Below are 19,918 nucleotides of genomic sequence, written 5' to 3'. Positions count from 1 at the left end.
CACATGTAAATTCTGAAAAAGATACCCCATTTCCAGTTCCCTTGTGTATTGTATGTTGATGTGATATTTCAATTTGAAGTGGCAGGAATCATGATATAATCAGACATTTGCAAACAAATAAGCATGAATGACAGTGTGCAGTGCATAGAATGAAATGCAAAAATAGATGTTACACATCATGCTGGTGATGATTGATGTCATATGTGACAAATGTTTTGCCTCTTTCTCTGAATGCTAATCATAAGTACAGTAAACTCTCGCTATTCGCATTTTCATGTATTCGCGATCGCTGATTTAATATAAAATGAAACCTAAAAAAATGTGAATTTTAAAACGCTGTGAATATTTTCCGCCATAAAAAAACATGGGCATGGTTAAAATTATCTTTCCCCGTCAAAACAGCGTTCAGTGGGTGGGTGGGTGGGGGGGGGTGACAAAATCGCAAGCATGGATGGTTCTCGCTAATCCTTGTTCAGTATGTGTTATGCGCTTGTTTTTAATTTATATGCTTATAAATTGAATAAATTTATCAATTTGTAAATTGATATGCTTACAAAAGTGATAAATCTACCGTTTTGCAGTGTGTTAGTGTAAACAGACTTTTTCGAGTGTGTTAACGGAAGAAAGTGCTTTATTGTGGACAAGTTCTTTTTTACCCGTACAAAAATATGGCTACGAATAACAAGGGAAATGTGAAATATCAAAGAAGGTGATGACATTAGCGAATAAAATTGAGTTATTAGACAAAATTTCTAATGGTGAAAGTCTCTTCAGTGGCAAAACATTATAAAATCAATGAGTCAACGGTACGATCAATCAAAAAATCGGAAGAAAAAATCCACCGTAGTGTCCGTGAAAACGCGCTAATTGCTTCAAAAATTTGCTCTGCAACTTGTGATGTTAAATTAGAAAAAAATGGAAAAGGCTTTAAATCTGTGGGTAGAAGACCGAACTCAAAATAAAATTCCGTTAAGTTCACTCATCATTCGTGAAAAGGCAAAACTCCTTTATCCACACTTTAGTGAAACTGGTGATAGCACTGGTGGATAAGTTTTTTTTTGCTAGCAAAGGCGCGGTTTGAAAGATTTGTTTGAAATTTCTAATAAATATTACATTTAATAATAAATTGTTTCTTATTTTCATTTCGATGCCATATGCTTGCATTTCACTGTGTACTGTCTATGTACATAGTCATATTATGAAGGTACATGTAATACATACATAGACAAAATTTTAGACTAGTTTTTCTTATATATTTCATACTTTGGAACGGAACCCCTTTATTACTATGGGAGCCATAACTCAGTATTCGTGTTTTCGGTATTCGCGACATTTCTCAGGAACGTAACCCCCGTGAATAGCGGGGGTTTACTGTACTAATCATACAGATGCATGGTTCAGAAACATTCCTAATAGCAAAGTAGCAAACATGGTTGTGGAAGAACAAGAACAGTAGACATTATTAGTGAAATTACACGGATAGGGAAGTAGTAGTAGTCTGAGTTGGCAATTTTTGAATTTAGCAGATGGCTGTAATCATAATGATGATTCTGAGCTATATCTGACCTATTTGCAATAAAAAAATAAAACATAAAAGGAGCATCAAGGGACCAACAAAATTTCCTTGTTATAACCATTACTTGCTATATCAGTGATAGCGGAGATGGGGAAATCGCTAGCGCTATTAAACAGTAAACACTTTATATCAGTAATGAGTTAATCTACCTCCTATTTTTTTAAATTCTCAATAACTTGATAAAAAGATTAAAAAAAACAAAAAAATAAATATTATAGAGAAAAAAATAATATAAGTATATATCTACATGTTTGTATTAATATGCTTGTATACACTACACTTAACATTGTACACTTAATATTAAACACAATTTATTTGACTGTAATTTTAAAACCATACACTTAATACTAAACACAATTTATTTCTCTGTAATTAAGAACAATACTCTTTAATAATAATAATAAACAATTTCAATTAGTCTTTATTTATGAATCTTAAAATTGATGTTTGTTTTAAAGGTTTCACTTTGATATTTCTTAAGTTTCCCCTAAAAACACTTGACGCATCAAAAATCTTATTACTTGCCTCAGTTCCTTCAAAAAAAATTGACTAATGTGTCTATTGCACCTTAAGTTTGTGAGATTGTTGGCAGTGATTTTGATTCACTTTCAATAGTCATCATATCATCATCACAATCATCGTCGTTATCTTCTTTGTTGAGCACAGCATCTGCAATGTCACTCTTTGTTAATAAGTTGTCATCGACTTGTAGAAAGTCATTGATGTTATCTGTATTAAAACCTACAATGTTGTTACGTAGCAACCATTCGGATAATGGTAAGATGTTTTCTTTGTTTCCGTCTTCTTCATCTACATTTGAAATTTCATTATGAATTTAATTTCGATTTCTTGAAGCAGTTCGATATGGTTGTCGAAGTAACGTTGTTCCACACATCATTCACTAAATTTATAGCATCCATTATCGGTATAGACTCGGTAAGTTTCTGTTCTCTTTGACTGATCAGATGTAGAACTAGAACTCCTTTATAAAAATCCTTTCAAACACTTGATTATGTCTGTTGGTCGTAAAACTGATACCACATTGGGAGGCAGAAACACTAGCTTCAGGTTAGACAAATTTTTAATCTGGGGATGTGCAGGACAGTATCAGCTAACAATAAAATATTTTTCTTCTTGCTGTATGGCTCCTTATTCTAATCATTTACGTATTGCCAAAAAATATCCAAAGTCATCTAAGCTTTCTTGTTTGCAGTGTAATCCGCAGGAAGTTTCCTTACGTTTTGGAAACACCAAGGTTTTAATGATTTTCCGATAACAAACAGTTTTTTTTTTTTTTATATATCAGCCCCTATCATATTTACGCATACGAGCACAGTCAAGTGAGCCTTTTATTTTTTTACACCAACACATTTTTCCCCTTTGAATTCGAATGTATTGTCAGATTATAAAAAAAGTCCTGTTTTGTCTGCATTGTAGTAGTAATAGAAGCAAGTGATGCAAGAAAGCAAGCATATGAGCTTATGTAGCATCAGCCAAAAAAAAAAAAAATTCACACACCCATTTCCTCTAAAAGTTTTTCCAGTTCCTCCTTGAATTTATTTAATCTATTAAATTCCACAAAAACAGATGGAAGTTTGTTCCAGTAATTAACTACCCACTGGCTAAAGGCAAATTTCCACACATCTATTCTACAACTGTCTTTCCTCAATTTGTATTTATGCCCCCCTCAGGTTTGTAATCTGAGCAAGCAGAAGAATCCCATCAGAATTCAGCATGCTCAACCCATTCAAGGCCTTATACACTCGATCAGATCACCTTCTGCAAGTTGGTGTCCAGTTTTCTTTGATCGCTCTCAGTAGATGATTGTAGCTGGCAGTCTGTATTGTAACTTCTCCACTGAGGCTGGTGTTCCCCAAAATTCTTTTCTTTCTCCCCTCTGTTTGCTCTTGTATATTTATGGCCTCCTTCCACTGATTGGAAATCCCATTCAAGTTTTGCTTATGGAAATATGCCACATTCCAATTTCTTTTAAAAAACCTTGTTCTGCACAAATCTTCTCAACTTTTTGAATATCCACTATCAATTCCTTAAATGCTGATTTCCCGTTAATTCCCCAAAGGGTAAACAAAACTTTTAACTTCATTCTGAAACTCACCCTTATCAGTTTTCTTGCTAAAAAGGGTCTGCTGCTCCTATGCTCATATTTGATAACACTCAAATTTCTACACAAGAAACCTCTATTAGGGCACACAGAAATGTGATTTCTGATCAGTGGTGTAGTGGTGGGGGTGGGGTAAGTTTCCCTGCGTATCAGTAAGGGGCACTGTGAAAGCACCTGATAGCACTATTTTAGTATTAGTAATAGCCAAATAGTGCAAGAATGCCACAGGAGTTTTGTGCACTTTTGATTTATTTACTTATATTTAAAATAAAAAAGTACAATATTTTAAATTTTATTATTTATTGTTAATAAATTTTTTTTTCTTCATATGGATATTGTTTATAAAAAAATCTTTTGGGCATGGTAACTACTAAGTGCTTTTTTGTTTTGTTGGTACCTTGCCACCAAGTTTCCTAAACTCTGAACTAAGCCTTGATTCTGAGTTTAGGTAACCTGATTGCATTGTGCCAATCTGTAACTTTAGATAAAGCTGACCATTCACTCTGTTTTCAGAGTAAATGGTCAGCTTTTTTGTTAGTTTGTGTTCTGTTTTCTCTGGGTTAAAAAGTATTGCACTCGCATGGAATACGAGTCTTAACAGGTGTGTGAGAGTATTTAAGTGAAATTATCCTTTTACTCTACATACTGTTGTTCCCATTGGTCTGTTCCCTAGTCAGTGTTATCATATTCCAGAGTTTTTAGTGAACTCGGACATTTCTTTAAATAGAGTTCATTAGTGTTTTACAGTTTTGTTTCCTTGGTGGTACAGTTTGGCCATTTAAAGCAGTCCAGACTATTGTCTAAGTAGAGTTCCTGAGTGTTATACAATTTGGTGTCCCCAGTGGTACAGTTTGGCACCATGGTCATGTTATAGAACTCCTCACAATAAGTACATGTGCTTTGATTTGATTTATTTTTAACTTCATAGTTTGTAACTCCTTATTATCAGGAATAATCATTTTTATTTCTATGAAGCCATTTAAGCTAGTTTCATGTTTTAAATGCCACTTGTTGCTAAAATCTTGGGTAATTATGTTTTGTGTTTTAAAGTCCATTTAAATTTTAACTGCATTATGGGATTTTTAATCTACTTGGTGGGAAAACCACCTGACTTTAGAATGATTTTCTTCTGCGTTGACCGAAAAAAAAATTTTTTTTTCAAGCAGCATTTGCCACTGGCCAACTAATTCAGTCATAGTGAGAAGAAAGCTGAAAAATGTCTCCACCCATCCCAATCCAAGGTCAAAAAAGTTGTTGGAAAGCAGGCTGTGAAAGTTAAATAATTTCCCAACCAGCACATATTATATTGCATAAGCCGCTATACATACTGTCTAGTAGAGTAGATATGTTTAATGATTGAGGATAATTCAGAATTGAATTTTAAACTAATTGAAAACTCTACTAAACACATTGTTAACATTTGTTAACTTCTCTTTGTATATAATTTTATAGATCACAAAAATACAGCCCTGAAGATTGATATTGAAATCCCCAATTTTATTTAATTCTTGGGATGGTTTGGGATCTAATTGTACTGATTGTCCTTTGCATGCCAGTAAACTAATTAAAGTATTTTATGTGGAAAAGTATCATTATTAAATCTTATTTAATAGTACTTCCACAGTGTCCTCAAGTTTAATTAATAAAATTTAGAGAAATTTACCTCTGTATTATCTTGCAGAACACATCACACAACAGTCTTCAAATTAAACCAAATCTAAAAACTAGTTTACATGAATTCTTGCACCCAAAGAAACATCAATGATCCAACACATTCAGAATCGAGATAATGGAGCTCCACCCAGACTGCAAACCATCAAACCACCAATAAATAACTGGCTTTGGCACATTATGGCCTAAGTCGCCTTTTCGCCATAAAAACCTAAATCAAATCAAAACCAATAAATAACTACGAGCGAAAGAAGTCATTTGTCAGTTAATAAAACCAAATGAAATAATTACAGAAATTATATAAAACATTTAAATTTACTTTACTCTGTAATTTAAAATTTACTTTCCTTCCTTAAGCTGATTGGGCTTTTCGACACAAGTCATGATCACAGGATATAAATGTGAAAGGTGCATGTACTGGAACTTTTAGAATTTATAAAAGAGAGATCAGTTGTTCACATGGCACATGCATATAAAGGAACATAGGATAGGGGCAATTAATAATTTCGTATAATTGTGTTGAATGTTAAATACAGGCAGTTCTCACTTTATGAGTTCCCGGGTTTACGAGTTTTTTTTTTTTTTTCAAAGTATCAACAAAATCAAAAATATGAACATTAATTGCAAAAAATGAATGTTAAACATTCATAAATATTGCATTTCAAACCACGCACATAGCTATACAATACATTGTACCCAGCTTTACGATATTAATCTGTTCCAGACACCATCGTTTTGTGAAAATATTGTAATATGAACCCAATAACACATTGTTTTTTGGCAATTTGTTCCACGACCTCGGAAGTTGAAATTTTCGCTATCTAACTCTAAAAGGTCGTTTTTATAATGCAAATTGTATTAGTTACCAATTCAAATCAATAAAATGCGCTACACTTTCATTGTTATCATATGTTCTGTTATAAGAACCAATTTTGAATGCCTTTGTGACATTTTTCTAAAGCACATTTCTGGAGATCACTACCATAAAACAATAAAAACAATTTGCACTTTCCGGTTTATTGGGCATTTCTGTTATTGCAAGTAATTATAAATGGGTAGTAAACTCGATGTTATTGCATTTGCGAAAATGCCGATAGTTGGAATTGCGTGGTTTTTTTCTATTATTATGCTGAAATGTGTTTCCCCTTTACTGAAATCTTCGATCGTATAAAAAACAAATTTTTAGAATCTTCTCTTCATTCTTTTTTTTTTTTTTACGCTTCGTAAACTTGTTACTCCACACAAATCATGTTAGTTGCAATTTGTGCATTTCGTTAAAAAATGCTTATGCATCTATTGAAATTTATAAAGAAAATAGATGATCATCTTGGAAACAAACGCCTCTTGAAGCATTTCTGAAGAAGATAACTCTTTGTGCAACAAACCAACGAGTGCTGAGTCAGTAACGAGTATGCATTTAGTCGATAATGAAGAATAAACATTCTTTAAAATTTGTAAGTCATAAGCAATTTCTTTATTATTATAATTTGCTTGATTTTACAGGCTACGCTTTAATTTCTTTGGATAAATCAATCATAATTAATAACCTTTATTTTTAACATTATGTCTAAGGGATTTAATTCCTGCTTTACGAGCGCATGGTAGGAATGAATTAACTCAGTTGAGAACTACCTGTATTTTACCTTTGTTGAATACAAAGTGTGACTTTTGTTAACAGTCTCTGAAATTCAGTCTCTGATGAATGTTATTAAAGTTATATAGAATGGCTTTGATGGTATGACAATTTTACTAGCTTCCCTCCCTCTCCCATTATATATCTTTTTGACATAAAAATCATGAGAGATTTTTTGTATATCTTGGTGCAGAAATACATCAAACTAACTTTATGATACTTAGCCCAGAATCACCATATTACATTCTTAAAATATTGTCTTAGTCAAAATATCATTCCAAAATTTGCCAGAGTCAATTTTAATCATAGAATATCGGGTGTAAAGAAACTTGCTTTTACTACTTCATGTAATATTGTTATCCTTGCCTTAAAATCTCATTATTGATTAAGCAAGAATAACTTTTCCAAGTAAGACAGATTCGCAATAAACTAAAAAAAATCTATACCACAACGATTGATCTACTCTAAAGACCTCGATAAATTTAAGGCTTGAAGCATTAGCTATGGAGATTAGAAACTGACATATAAACAAATTAGATGCAATAACATGGAATTCTGGCAACATTCATAACTACCCAGAACCCTCCCCCACCCACCCACCTCTGATTTCCGACATATCTACACACCAACAGGTCACTAATCTCTCTTTGTACAATTTATCACAAACCCAAATTTCACTTGTCCAAGGGATTGAATTATAATTTACTACTTCGAAACCTACCCAAGAAACAACTTATGATATACCTGAATTTGGTCTTCGGAATATACCTCAGAAAGAATTAATTATTTAACAGATTAATCCGGTCATGAATAACACCAAAAACAGTCTGCTGCTTCCAAAATTAAACAGGAGTGAACGTTTGACTTTATATGAGCTCCACAAAAATAAAAATATTATCATACAAAGAGCAGCCTAGGGAGAGGGGATACAGTGACCATACTAGATAAACTAGACTATATTAACAAATTAAATTCCCTTATATCTGATACCTCCACTTACTTTGAGGTAAATCTGGACTTATTTTCATATACCAAAAAAACCCAACTATATCACTGTCTCAGTTGAAAGAATTAAAGGCTAGGACATTCAACATTCCAACACTCTTTGGCCAGGTCAAGTCTGGGTTTCCTATCTGTCCAATCGTTTCATACAAGAACTCAGCATTCTCGGCACACACTTAAACAACATTATTTATCCTTTCAGGCAAACAATAAAATTCGGTGTAAAGAACTATGATACACTATTCAATAACCTGAAGGATTATAAAATCAATGAAAATGATAAATTATTCTCACTTGATGTAACCTCTTTGTACACTAATGTAAAAATCAAATACACCTTAGACATTATTTGGGAAATGTTGAGAAAAAAACTCCATCCCAATTAATCATACCAAACTTCCCATTAAAGAAATTTTTGATTTAATCAGACTTCTAATTGAAGCAAATTACATCACTGTTCAGGATAAAGTTTACAAACAGATTTTTGGTTTGCCCGTGGGCTTAAATCTGAGTGGTTTAATATTGGAAATTTATCTTTCCACGATTGAACATTTACATTTAACATCTTTTTTACTGTATATTAGATACTATGATAGGTATCTTAACGATTGTCATCTGCATTATGGACGGTCATACCATTGAAGACATTCTCCATACCTTTAACAACATTCATCGGAGACTGAATTTCACATTAGAAAGAGAAGACAATGAAAAGAAATTTTTTAAACTTTACATCCACTCTGATATACAGATAAGGTTCAGTTTAGCCTTTACAGGAAACCCACAAATACCAGTATATGTTCCTACATTATAGCAGCTACCACCTTTTACCTATAAAAGGTTATTATTTTAAATAAGTTTCTTAATGCTTATGAGTATTCCACATCTGAGTTGGGTTTGAAGTTTGAGATACAGGTATTAACTAATAGATTTCTAAACAGAGGTTAAGGTTATCCTCTGACAATAGTAAATATTATAAACCAAATTAGAACACAAGTAGAAAACAAGCTAAAAATAATCATACTCTCCAATAACAGTAACACTAAAAAACACTTTATTTCCATTCTATACCATGAACGATGGTACAAACAGCTAAACAGATTTTTAAAAGACAGAATTCAAGATTGTAGCTAGGCCCACGAGCAAACTTCATATAGTAAATATTCACTCAGTTCAATCCACTTTTGTGATCCAAATTAATGATTTGGTTTACAGCATATATTCTGCAAAGGTTGCGATTCGTCTTAGCAAGGTTTTATGCAGTGTATGCTCGATTTGAGGGTTAAGCAACACTTGGCATTGGTAAAATATTTTAATATTCAGCACAGTTATATGAAGTTACGAATTGCAGAGACCCCTGGAAATTAAAGGTCTACATCAAAGCTCTCTTAAAGTCCGTTGCCCCTATCCTACCTCTGATTCATGGTCCTTTATATGCATGTGCTACATGAACAACTAATCTCTCTTCTATAAATTCTAAAAATTCTATCCTGTGATCATGACTTGTGTCGAAAATCCCAGTCAGCATAATGGAGGAAAGTAAATTAAAATTTTTTATATATCATTTCCGTAATCCTTTCATTCGGTTTTATTAATTGACAAAATTACTTCTTTCGCTCATAGTTTTTGTTGGTGGTTTAGGGTTTGGAGTGCAGCTCCATTATCTCGATTCTGAATGTGTCGGACCATTAATGTTTCTATGAGTGCAAGAATTTGTGTCAATTTGTAAATTTTTAAAAATTGTCCTTGACGTTGTCACAGATATTCTCTTAGATATGCCAGACAAACTGTACTTGCTACCTGGGAGTTTAAAACGCTGATGGGACTGATATTTGGGTGCCATTCAAGTCAAGTGGACCCAGTTTCAGCAAAGTCCGGACTGTCTGTGACAGCCAAATTCTCTGTTAGCACCTTCATGATGGTGGGAATGTTAGTAATCCTGCGTATAATCTCCATGCACAAACAAACTGTGGGTGACCACCCTGGTCTGAACCAACATAAGCAGGGGTCGAGGTGTGGCACCCACACCATGTGGAGGAATGCCGCCCCTCTGTATTACCATGCAATACTAGGTGGTAGATGACTCATCATCAACCGGTGCAGTACCACCACTTTGCTTATTGTAGGCTTGAAGTGGTGGAACCCATGTTTAGTCTTCAGAGCTAAGTTCCAGTCAACCCTTCCCCATCTCTTTCATCATGAAAGTTGAAAGAAATGGAAATTTGCCTTTAGCCAGCAGGTGGTTGATTACTGGAAGAAATACAAGGAAGAAGTGGACAAACTTTGAGTGGATTGATGGGTGAAAATGGGATTTTTTTTTTTTTTTTTTTTTGGGTAATGGTGTGTAAGCTTGCTTTCTTCCATCATGTGTCTCTACTAATGCTAATATTCTATCAACTTTATATTACTACCAGACATTTCATGCCATTCCTATTCTGGTAACAATGACTGTTTTCAATCCACTTTTGTTAAGAAGCGGTTCACCACCCCTCCATCCAAAATGCTATTTCCCTCCCTGCCTCAACTGAATGCAGTATAATCACCAAAATGAAATTTTTGGTTAGCATTAGCATTAGTAGAGGCATTTGATGCAAGAAAGCAAGCTTATGCAGCATCAGCCAAAAAAAAAAAAAACCCACTTCCACTTCACCCCTCTGTTCGTTCAAAATACCTGTCCAGCTGAGCCTTAAACTTATTTAGGCTATCAACTTCCACGACAAGGGATGGAAGTCTGTTCCACCAACCAACGATTCGCTGGCTAAAGGCAAATTTCCGCACGTCTATCCTACATCTGTCTTTCCTCAATTTGAATTTATGTCCTCTCAGGTGATTATTCTGAGCAAGAGGAAGAATCCCATCAGCATTGAGCATGCTCAAACCACCCCTCCATCCAGCGAGGTGATTTGCCTCATCAGCTCATCTAACCCTCAAGAGTATAAAGCACACCTCTATCAGATCACCTCGCTGGTGCCTAGTCTCCAGACACTGTAATTTGCAAAACTTAAGCCTTTCTTCGTAAGAGCACCCCTTTGTTCCATTCACTAATCTTGTTGCCCTTCTCTGTACTCGTTCCAGCAGCTCTACATCCTTCTTGAAATGAGGCCTCCAGACCTGTATACAGTACTCTAGGTGTGGCCTGACCATTGCCTTATACAAGAGAATAATCACCTCCTTATCCCTGCTAGAAAAATTCCTATATATCATTGACAATACACCATGAGCTACTCTTGCAGCCCGTCTGCACTGCTCAGAGAACTTCATATCTGCCTGCACAACCACCCCCAGGTCCCTTTCATTCTCTACCACTGTCAGTGTAGTACCACAGAGTTGATACGTTGCTCTGGGGTTGCTGTTTCCCATGTGTAGTACTTTACATTTGTCAATGTTAAACTTCATTTGCCACCTATCAGCCCATCTGCTCAACCTTTCCAGATCCTGTTGCAGCAGCATAGTGTCAGTAGTGTCCTTGACAACCCTGCCTACCTTTGTATCGTCTGCAAACTTCGACATTAAGCTTGATATACCATCATCGATATCGTTTATGAATACAGAAAACAATAATGGACCCAACACTGAGCCCTGAGGGACTCCACTAATAACATTAGTCCACGATGAGCAGTGTCCATTGATTACCACTCTCTGTCTTCTCCCCGTCAGCCACCCCTTTATCCACAGCAGCAATTTGCCTCCAATGTCACACTGCTCCAATTTGTGCAGCAGTCTTCTATGTGCAACAGTATCAAAAGCCTTTCTAAGATCCAAATATATAATATCAAAGTTATTCCCTGCATCCAGTTCCTTTGTGACTGCATCATAGTATCCAATCAAATTGGTCAGGCAAGACTTCCCCTTAACAAAACCATGCTGTGTCCGAGCTATAACTGAAGTCTTGTCTAAATGATCCTGCAGTGCTTCTTTAACTAGTGCCTTAATTAATTTTCCTGGAACAGAAGTTAAACTCACAGGTCTATAATTGCTTGTGTCAGCCTTTGATCCTCCTTTGTGAATTGGGGTCACATTTGCACATCTCCAGTCTGCGGGTACCTCCCCTAAGTCCAAGGAAGCTCTCATAATTATGGCTAAGGGTTTGCTTACTTCCTCTGCTGCCTCCTTTAATATAACTGGATAGATCCAATCCACCCCGGGTGCCTTTCTTGTGTTTATCTTCAACAGTTTCTCCTCCACTTTACTCTCAGTTATTACAAGATTCTCTAGCTTACTGCTAGAGTTGAATACACCTCTGGCTTTCCCCTCGCTAAATAACTCCTCATGTGTGAATGTCGATGCAAAATATTCATTTAGTTTGTTAGCTACCTGAGCAGGATCATCAACAGTTGACCCATCGATATCAAGTGGACCAATCTGATTCATCCCCTTCCTTCTAGAGTTTACATAAGTAAAGAACTCTTTGCTGTTTTTCTTTGCATCCCTTGCCAAAGATTTCTCGTACTCTGCCTTCGCCTGCCTAACCTCCCTTGTAACTTGGTTACAGATCAACTTGTATCTATCATAGGCTTCTGTGTCATGTGTTAATTTGTATGTATCCCATGCATGTTTCTTCTCTGCCATATGCCTCATCAGTTCATCTGACATCCATTTAGGCCTAAACCTTGAACAATATTTCTTAGTTGGTATGTAAAGTCTAGTAGCTTCCAACATAAGTTCTTTGAATTCTTCCCATTTTGAATTTGCTGTTGGTAACATCATCAGTTGGTCCCACCATCTAGAACTTAAATACTGTCTCAGACCACCTTAGTCACCTTTACAAAAGCAAAAACCCTTCCCTTTACAATTGATGGTAGTTACTTCTTTGAGTAAATCCCACTTCAGCACACTGTGATCACTGCCACCTAGCGGTTCCTTTAACTGCAGATTCTTGATGCATGAAGAATCACTACTGATAATCAAATCAAGAGTATTCCTCCCTCTAGTTGCCTCCCGAACATGCTGATGTAGAAAACAATCATCCAATAAATCCACAAAAGCCTTTCTAGTGTGTGAGTGACCAGCCCCCAAACTCCAGTCAGTATCTGGGAAATTAAAATCTCCCATTATAAGACTCTCTGATTTACTGACCCACTCTATTTCCCTGTACAGTTTCTTATTATACTCATCAGAGTCATTAGGCCTATAGCACACTCCTACTCTCAATTTTGATCTCCCAATGCTTATGTCACACCAAACTGACTTGACACTGCACTGTCCAGCCATGTCCACTGGCTTCACTTCCTTGGATTTTATGTATTTCTTAACTAATAGCATAACCCCTCCTCCCTTCCTATCCAGTCTATCCTTTCTGTAGACGTTGTACTCCCCAAATTCCAGTTCTGCATTCCTTATATCTGTGTGACACCAAGTCTCTGATATCCCAACAATGAGCAATAACTCAAATTCATCAAATTTATTTACTAAACTCCTAGCATTGGTGTACACGCAAGTATACATGCACCTATTTCTATTCTTAGCTACCCTAACACAACCCATGTGTTTACTTGTACCGCAATGACTCCCAGCAGTCTCTGAAATAATCTGAATCTTGTTTTTCACGCTTCTGCTCATTCCAATAGAAGCAGTGCAAGAATCTCTTTCACTTAATATATTCGTCTTTGTATCCCCCCAAGCTAGCAGTTTTCCGACCCACCTAACACTGCCTCGATAGCATCAGCAAATATTCTTGCACCCTTTCTATTTAAGTGTATCCCATCCCTGTAGAAGCAATCTCTCCTGTTAACAAGTACAGTCCAAGCTGAAAAAAATTCTACCCCTTGAGCCTTGCATAATCTTTCCAGGGCCGAATTGATCGACAAGGCTCTCATCATATACTCCCTCCTATCGTGTCTGGGCAGAATTGCAGACACTTTCAAATTCAACCCTATTTCACGGCTTTTTTTCAACAGTGACCTGTACTTGTTAAGCAATTCTGCCGGTCTCCTACTCTTGATATCATTAGTGCCAACGTGTACAACTATATCACCTTTTGTGTCCTTAAAAGATGATATCTGCTCTACAACGTCATCAACCTTTGCCCCTGGCAGACATACCCTGGTCCTGTTCCACCTATCCTTTTTACAAAGCATGTTCCCCATTTCCCTGACAATAGAGTCACCAACAACTACTAGTTCCTTTGGGATCAGCGCATTCTGCCTTGGGGTTTGCCGCTGTGTTTCACGATGACCAAGTGCAAGCTCTGGCGTTGATGTGGGCCGCTGAGAGCTTGATGGGCCCCTCAATTTAGTTCCTTCGAGGGCATCCACCCTGTCCTTCAAGCTCTCATATACGCCCATAAGAACGTTGAGTTGTTGCCTGATTTTGATACACTCTTTGCATCGCGCACACACAAAGACATCCCCCATGGCAATATCACGTCCCGTACCTGAATGCTCCACAAACATCATGCAAGCTGTGCATTTTAGAAGGCTGTGATTCAGAAGGCAACTGCCCGCCTCAGTTCTCCTCTGAGCCACAGCACTTCCATTAGCTTGAGCCTTTTGTTTTGCTGCTCTGGTCTGAGTCATGATTACTTTTAATTTAAATAAAATTTCAGTTTCAGTTTATAACCCTAACTTATCTCCCGACACAGTTATAATGGTATATTTATTTTTTAGTGTCAAGTATTAACTATTTCCGAGTTCCCTTTATATAACTTCCGTATCAGTTATGTATTAATTAATTATGTTACGTTTGTAATCTAAGTCAGTATATGTATTTAGTTAAAATGCAATTTAAATGCCAACGAAGTTCAACAAGTTTAATAGATTTTACCGATCGCTGAAAATATTATAACCTATACTATACTAACGCTATCTAGGTTCGATATATAACGATCGTATGACAAAGACAAAGGCGGGAATTTACGAACGGTAATCTATGGACACTTAAGTATTAATTAACTTTCAAATCTCGCTTGGTTGCAAGTCTGAGGGTTCACCCATGTCTCACTTAAACTTAAATATCAGTTGTAGAAGACTAGAAATTAGCACTGCTAACTGAGCAAACGTGCATTTAATTCTGATGAAACCTGGGACAAATGAAAATAATCAGAAGCTAGCCAGCAGAGGTGACAAAAGAAACTAACTATGCATGTTATTCAGTACTGCATGAAATCAAATGATACAGTCAGTTCTGCTATAGTATACATTTTGGCTGTGATTTTGCTCCAATGTGTCTGATATATTAGGGAACAATATAACGTGATTTTCGTGTTGGCTCATGCTCGATCTCATCTGCGAGTAACACTAAGTGAATGCAAAACCCAGCACCAAGCTGAACATAGCGACCTGTGCAGCGATATATACAAGTTTAGAAAGCTTAAAAAATGTCAATTGTGTGAGAGCTGTATTTCCCATTTACTGTAGTTGTATTGGTCGGAGACACACTCGCTGTATTCAAAAGAAAGCACTTGATATTCTAGGCTGACTCATATTTTCAGTAGCTCACATTTTCTGTTTGAATAGAAATATCGTGAGGCGTGATAGCGTGAGCAGAGGAGCACATTTCTGGATGTCACTACCGGTTGTGGACTGGGTCTAAAAATATTGGTTGTCAGGAGACAAAGGGGGCCCACCCACAACTATTATATTTTCAAGCCACTAAAAGGTCATTAACATTTTTAACATATTGTCTAATGTTATTGCAAGGGGCCCCACTTGCCATCAGGCAACTGATACCCTGACCAGTCTGCCACTGGTCACTACCGTAAAACAATAAACAATTTGCAGTTTCTGGTTTATTGGGCTTTCAGTTAGTGCAATCCGATTTTAAACTAGTAGTAAACTCGATCAGACTGCATTTGTAATAATACCGATAGCTGGAATTGTTAGGGTTTTTAGGTTATTATGATGAAAATGTGTTTCCCCTTCCATGAAATATTCATTTATATAAAAAACAAATAAATTTTCAAAATCTTCTCTTCATTCTTATTTTTTAAGCTTTTTAAACTTGTCTCACTTGTGCAATTTGCGTGTCCGGTGTTCGTCCTTATTGATTGCTTATCTTTTTTACTGCTTTAAATTTTACAATCCAAAAAAAGAAAACACAGAATGTCAGCGAACAGAAATATCAATCAAACAAACTTCATATCTTGTCAAGGTAGCAGTTTACCTGATGAAACCTGGTAAACTGCTATATTTACTGTAATATTTATTTATTTATTAGAAATTTAAGATGTTTAAACTTGTGTTAGCAATTTCATTCGGTTTCCAACTTTTTTTTGTGTTTTACTTACCAAAGTGAACATTTTTTTTTTTGAGTGCTCTGTCTCTATCCTCATTTCCCCCATAAGCCTTGTTGTTTTTAATGCGCGAAATACCATAACTCGGAGATTTTTAGGAACACATGTACCGCATTATAGCAGAACTGACTATACCTGAATCAGTGGTATGAGACACTGGTAACAGAAATAGAATGCTGAAGTCAACAAACTGTGACAAATGACGAGCAATAAAAAGCGGTTATGACTTTAGGATGCTAGCTTTCAAAAAATAAGGAAAAATAAATAATTTTATCCAGATTATTGATTAAGTATACCTATGCTATCTACCTCTTTGAAGGTAGCATAGGTATATCCCGATTATCGATGTTATACCACACTGTCCATCTTACATTTTGCCCATGGCACCTCCGTAGCCAGGTGGGCAGGAGCAGCAGTGTGTAGCACACGCTTCTTGATTAGACCGGGTTCGAGCCTGTGACCACCAAATATGGAGGATGCAGAAAGGTCAGGGAATGACCACTGCATGTCCCCGAAGCAATACGGCCTTAGTTGCTAATGCTCCTAAAAACCAAATAACAACAACATTTTGCCCAGTTGGCCAAAATTTGAAAACAGTAAGCAAACAGCCTTTAAATTGTTAATGAAGATACACCTGTTGAAATGTAGGTGTGTCCTGTATGCTAATAGAAATGCTTCATGCTAATGTCACAAGACAGTTTTGCCTTCCTGAAATGAATAAGTTATCAAATTTTATCAATTTCTGAAATTCATTAATAAATTATATGCTTATTTATTTATAAATTACAAGTTTACATAATAAGACATTTTCATTAATTCAGGCAGAATTGCTGTATCATGTAATTCTGCCTGACTTAATGGAAATAGAGTAATTTATAATTACTCTTTGAAGATTAACCTCTTAGCATTTGTCCTTTTGTAACCCTAAGTCTAGTGCACTGTAACTTATAGTGCTGGTGTGCCATTAAATCTTCAAAAAATTGTTGATTTTATATAGAACATTTTCCATTAAAGAAAAGTTACGGTTTTTTCATTGTTAGGTTTTGTTTGTTCTAACACTATTGATGAAAATATGTTTACAGGTAGTTACTGACTTTACTAATTCATTCCTAATGCACAATCGTAAAGCTGGAATTTATTTTCCATAGACATAATGTTAAAAATAGGGGTTACGTTATCAACGATGAAATTAGTTAGCTAATTAGTTTGTTTAAACAACGATTGATTTATCCAAAGAAATGAAAACGTAGCCTGTAAAATCAAGCAAATTATAATAATAGAGAAATTATTTATGACTTACAAACGATAATGAATGTTTATTCTTCACCATCATCATCATCGACTAAATGCACACTTGTTGATCTCTCATTATTGGCTCGGCACTCATTGGTTTGTTGCACAAGGAGTCTCCTTCTTCAGAAATGCTTCAAGGGGTGTTTATTTCCAAGATAATCTTCTCTTTTCTTTTTAAATTTCAATCGCATGCATAAGCATTTTTTTAACGGAACGCACAAATTGCAACGAACATGATTTGTGTGGAGTAAAAAGTTTACGAAGCTTAAAAAAAAAAAGGAATGAAGAGAAGGTTCTGAAATTTTATGTATGTTTTTTATACGATTGAAGATTTCAGTAAAGGGGAAACACATTTCACCGTAATAACATAAAAACCCACACTGTTCCAGCTATCAGTATTTTCACAAATGCAATAAAATTGAGTTTACTACCCATTTATAATAGATTGCACTAACAGAAAAGCTCAATAAGGTCGAAATTGCAAATTGTTTTAAGGTCGTGACCTCCAGAAATATGCTTTAGAAAAATATCACACAGCCATTCAAAATTGGTTCTTATAACAGAACATACGATACTGATGAAATGTAGTGCATTTTCATGATTTGAATTGGTAACTAATACAATTTACTCTATAACAACAACCTTTTAGAGAGTTATATAGCGAAAATGTCAACTTCCGAGGTTGTGGAACGAATTACCAAAAAATGTGTTATTGGTTTCACATTATATTTTCACGATAAAATGATGTCTCTGGAATGAGTTAATATCGTAAAGCAGGGTACACTGTATTGTATAGCTATGCACGTGGTTTGAAATTCAGTATTTATGAATGTTTAACATTCATTTTTTCCAATTAATGTTCATATTTTCAATTTTGTTGATACTTGATATTTGGGGGAAAAAAAAAAAAAAAAAAACTTTGTAAAGCAAAAACTGGTAAAGCATTAACTACCTGTATATGGTATCTCTGTTATTCAGAATTTACTTGTTGATTATGAACTGTTAATTTTTTTGTTTTTCGCTGAGACCTATACAGTGCTATGAAGATTCTGCTGTTTGTTTTTAGATAGCATGGTGTATGTTGGATTATAAAAAGACATCCATGATTAATTCTTTGGTCCATGTTTTTGCAATTAATTCAGTTGTTGTCCTTAAACTACAATTTTTTTTCTTATTTCTAAGAATTAATAGATAAATGTATTTCTTCTTTAGTCCCAATGTTCATCCCAGGAAAAGCTGCATCAGTTGTTGTCGCAGCCTCCAGTGGATGATATACGACAAGCCCACCATCATTTTAGCAGTAACGAAAGCAATCCTGGATTAGAAGAGGATGGGAGGCATTCACCTATAATTCGACCCCGCTCACGTAGCCTGAGGTATTTCATTCATATTCATTATCTAATGAGTATAACAAAATTTAAAACCAGTTACAGAAAAATACATACATTTGATTTTATTCACATTTTAAATTATGAGTATTTTCAGATGTGTATAAGTGTACCTGTTAAGTTATGGGATAAAATAATTTAATTTTACTTATTATTTAAATTCTTTGCTTAAGATATGGCCAAGAATAATTTGGAATAGGAAGGAATTGGGGGGGGGGGTGGAGAAACATAAATATTGCTAATGTTTTGTTAAAAAAAAGCAGTGGTCAATTTTAAAATAATTTGTAGTACTGAATATTTTTCAGAGGACAACTTGAAGTTCTTTATAGATAAGATATGATAATTGGGATTATGCATGAACCAATAATTAATCCCAAATTATTGGGATTAATTATTAGTTCATGCATAAAGAAATAAAATGTGTCCTATTTGTAGCACAGTAACACTATTTGAATAATGTTTCACCAACATTTTAATCCTAAAAAATTCTCCTAGTCCTCAGTATCTTCAAAATAATCAATCATAGGTTGCAGAAATTGAAACCTTATTATGTGGAAAACGGCTTTATTGCTGTGACTGTCAAGAAATTAAACTGAACAGCGTTCATATTTGCCTATGTGATAATAGCATAAACGATCCATGCATGAGAAATAGGCTAAACCCAATTTCAGCTATCTTCTTAAATTTTTCATTGTTACTCAGCTCCTATTAAGATACTTGTGATGTCTGTATTTTTTGGGTAATCTACTTGAATGTTTCATATAAGACCTATCACAACATAGTTGGCTGTGCCAATTTTGTGACCTCTGCCAATGATATAACAAGATTTGACATTTCACATATATAAATAGTCTGTGTGCTGTTAAATTTCTCTTTCTACTATGAAATTGTACACTATTCATTCTGATTCACCAGAGTATTTTTTTTTTTTAACATCTACAAAGAGAATACAGTCAGTTCTGCTGTAACACACATTTTCGCAACACAAATTTGCTCCATCGCA

General features: G+C 35.2%; 1 protein-coding gene across 5 annotated transcripts in view; it reads left to right on the top strand.

Annotated features, from left to right (window-relative positions):
• The window catches only part of LOC150087015 (microtubule-associated serine/threonine-protein kinase 3-like), a 912,052-nt gene that overhangs the window by 274,911 nt on the left and 617,223 nt on the right, over positions 1–19,918 (top strand). For all 5 annotated transcript variants that reach the window (XM_090372902.1, XM_090372903.1, XM_090372904.1 and 2 more), the window contains one exon: positions 18,740–18,903. In XM_090372902.1, coding sequence (XP_090229028.1) covers positions 18,740–18,903 — 164 coding nt within the window. The remainder of the gene's footprint in view (positions 1–18,739; positions 18,904–19,918) is intronic.

The sequence above is a fragment of the Mastigoproctus giganteus genome, chromosome 4 (genome assembly GCF_048544385.1).
Source record: "Mastigoproctus giganteus isolate SK-2022 chromosome 4, ASM4854438v1, whole genome shotgun sequence".
In the NCBI taxonomy this organism is placed as follows: Eukaryota; Metazoa; Arthropoda; class Arachnida; order Uropygi; family Thelyphonidae; genus Mastigoproctus; species Mastigoproctus giganteus.
This window is presented reverse-complemented; position numbering and strand designations above follow the sequence as displayed.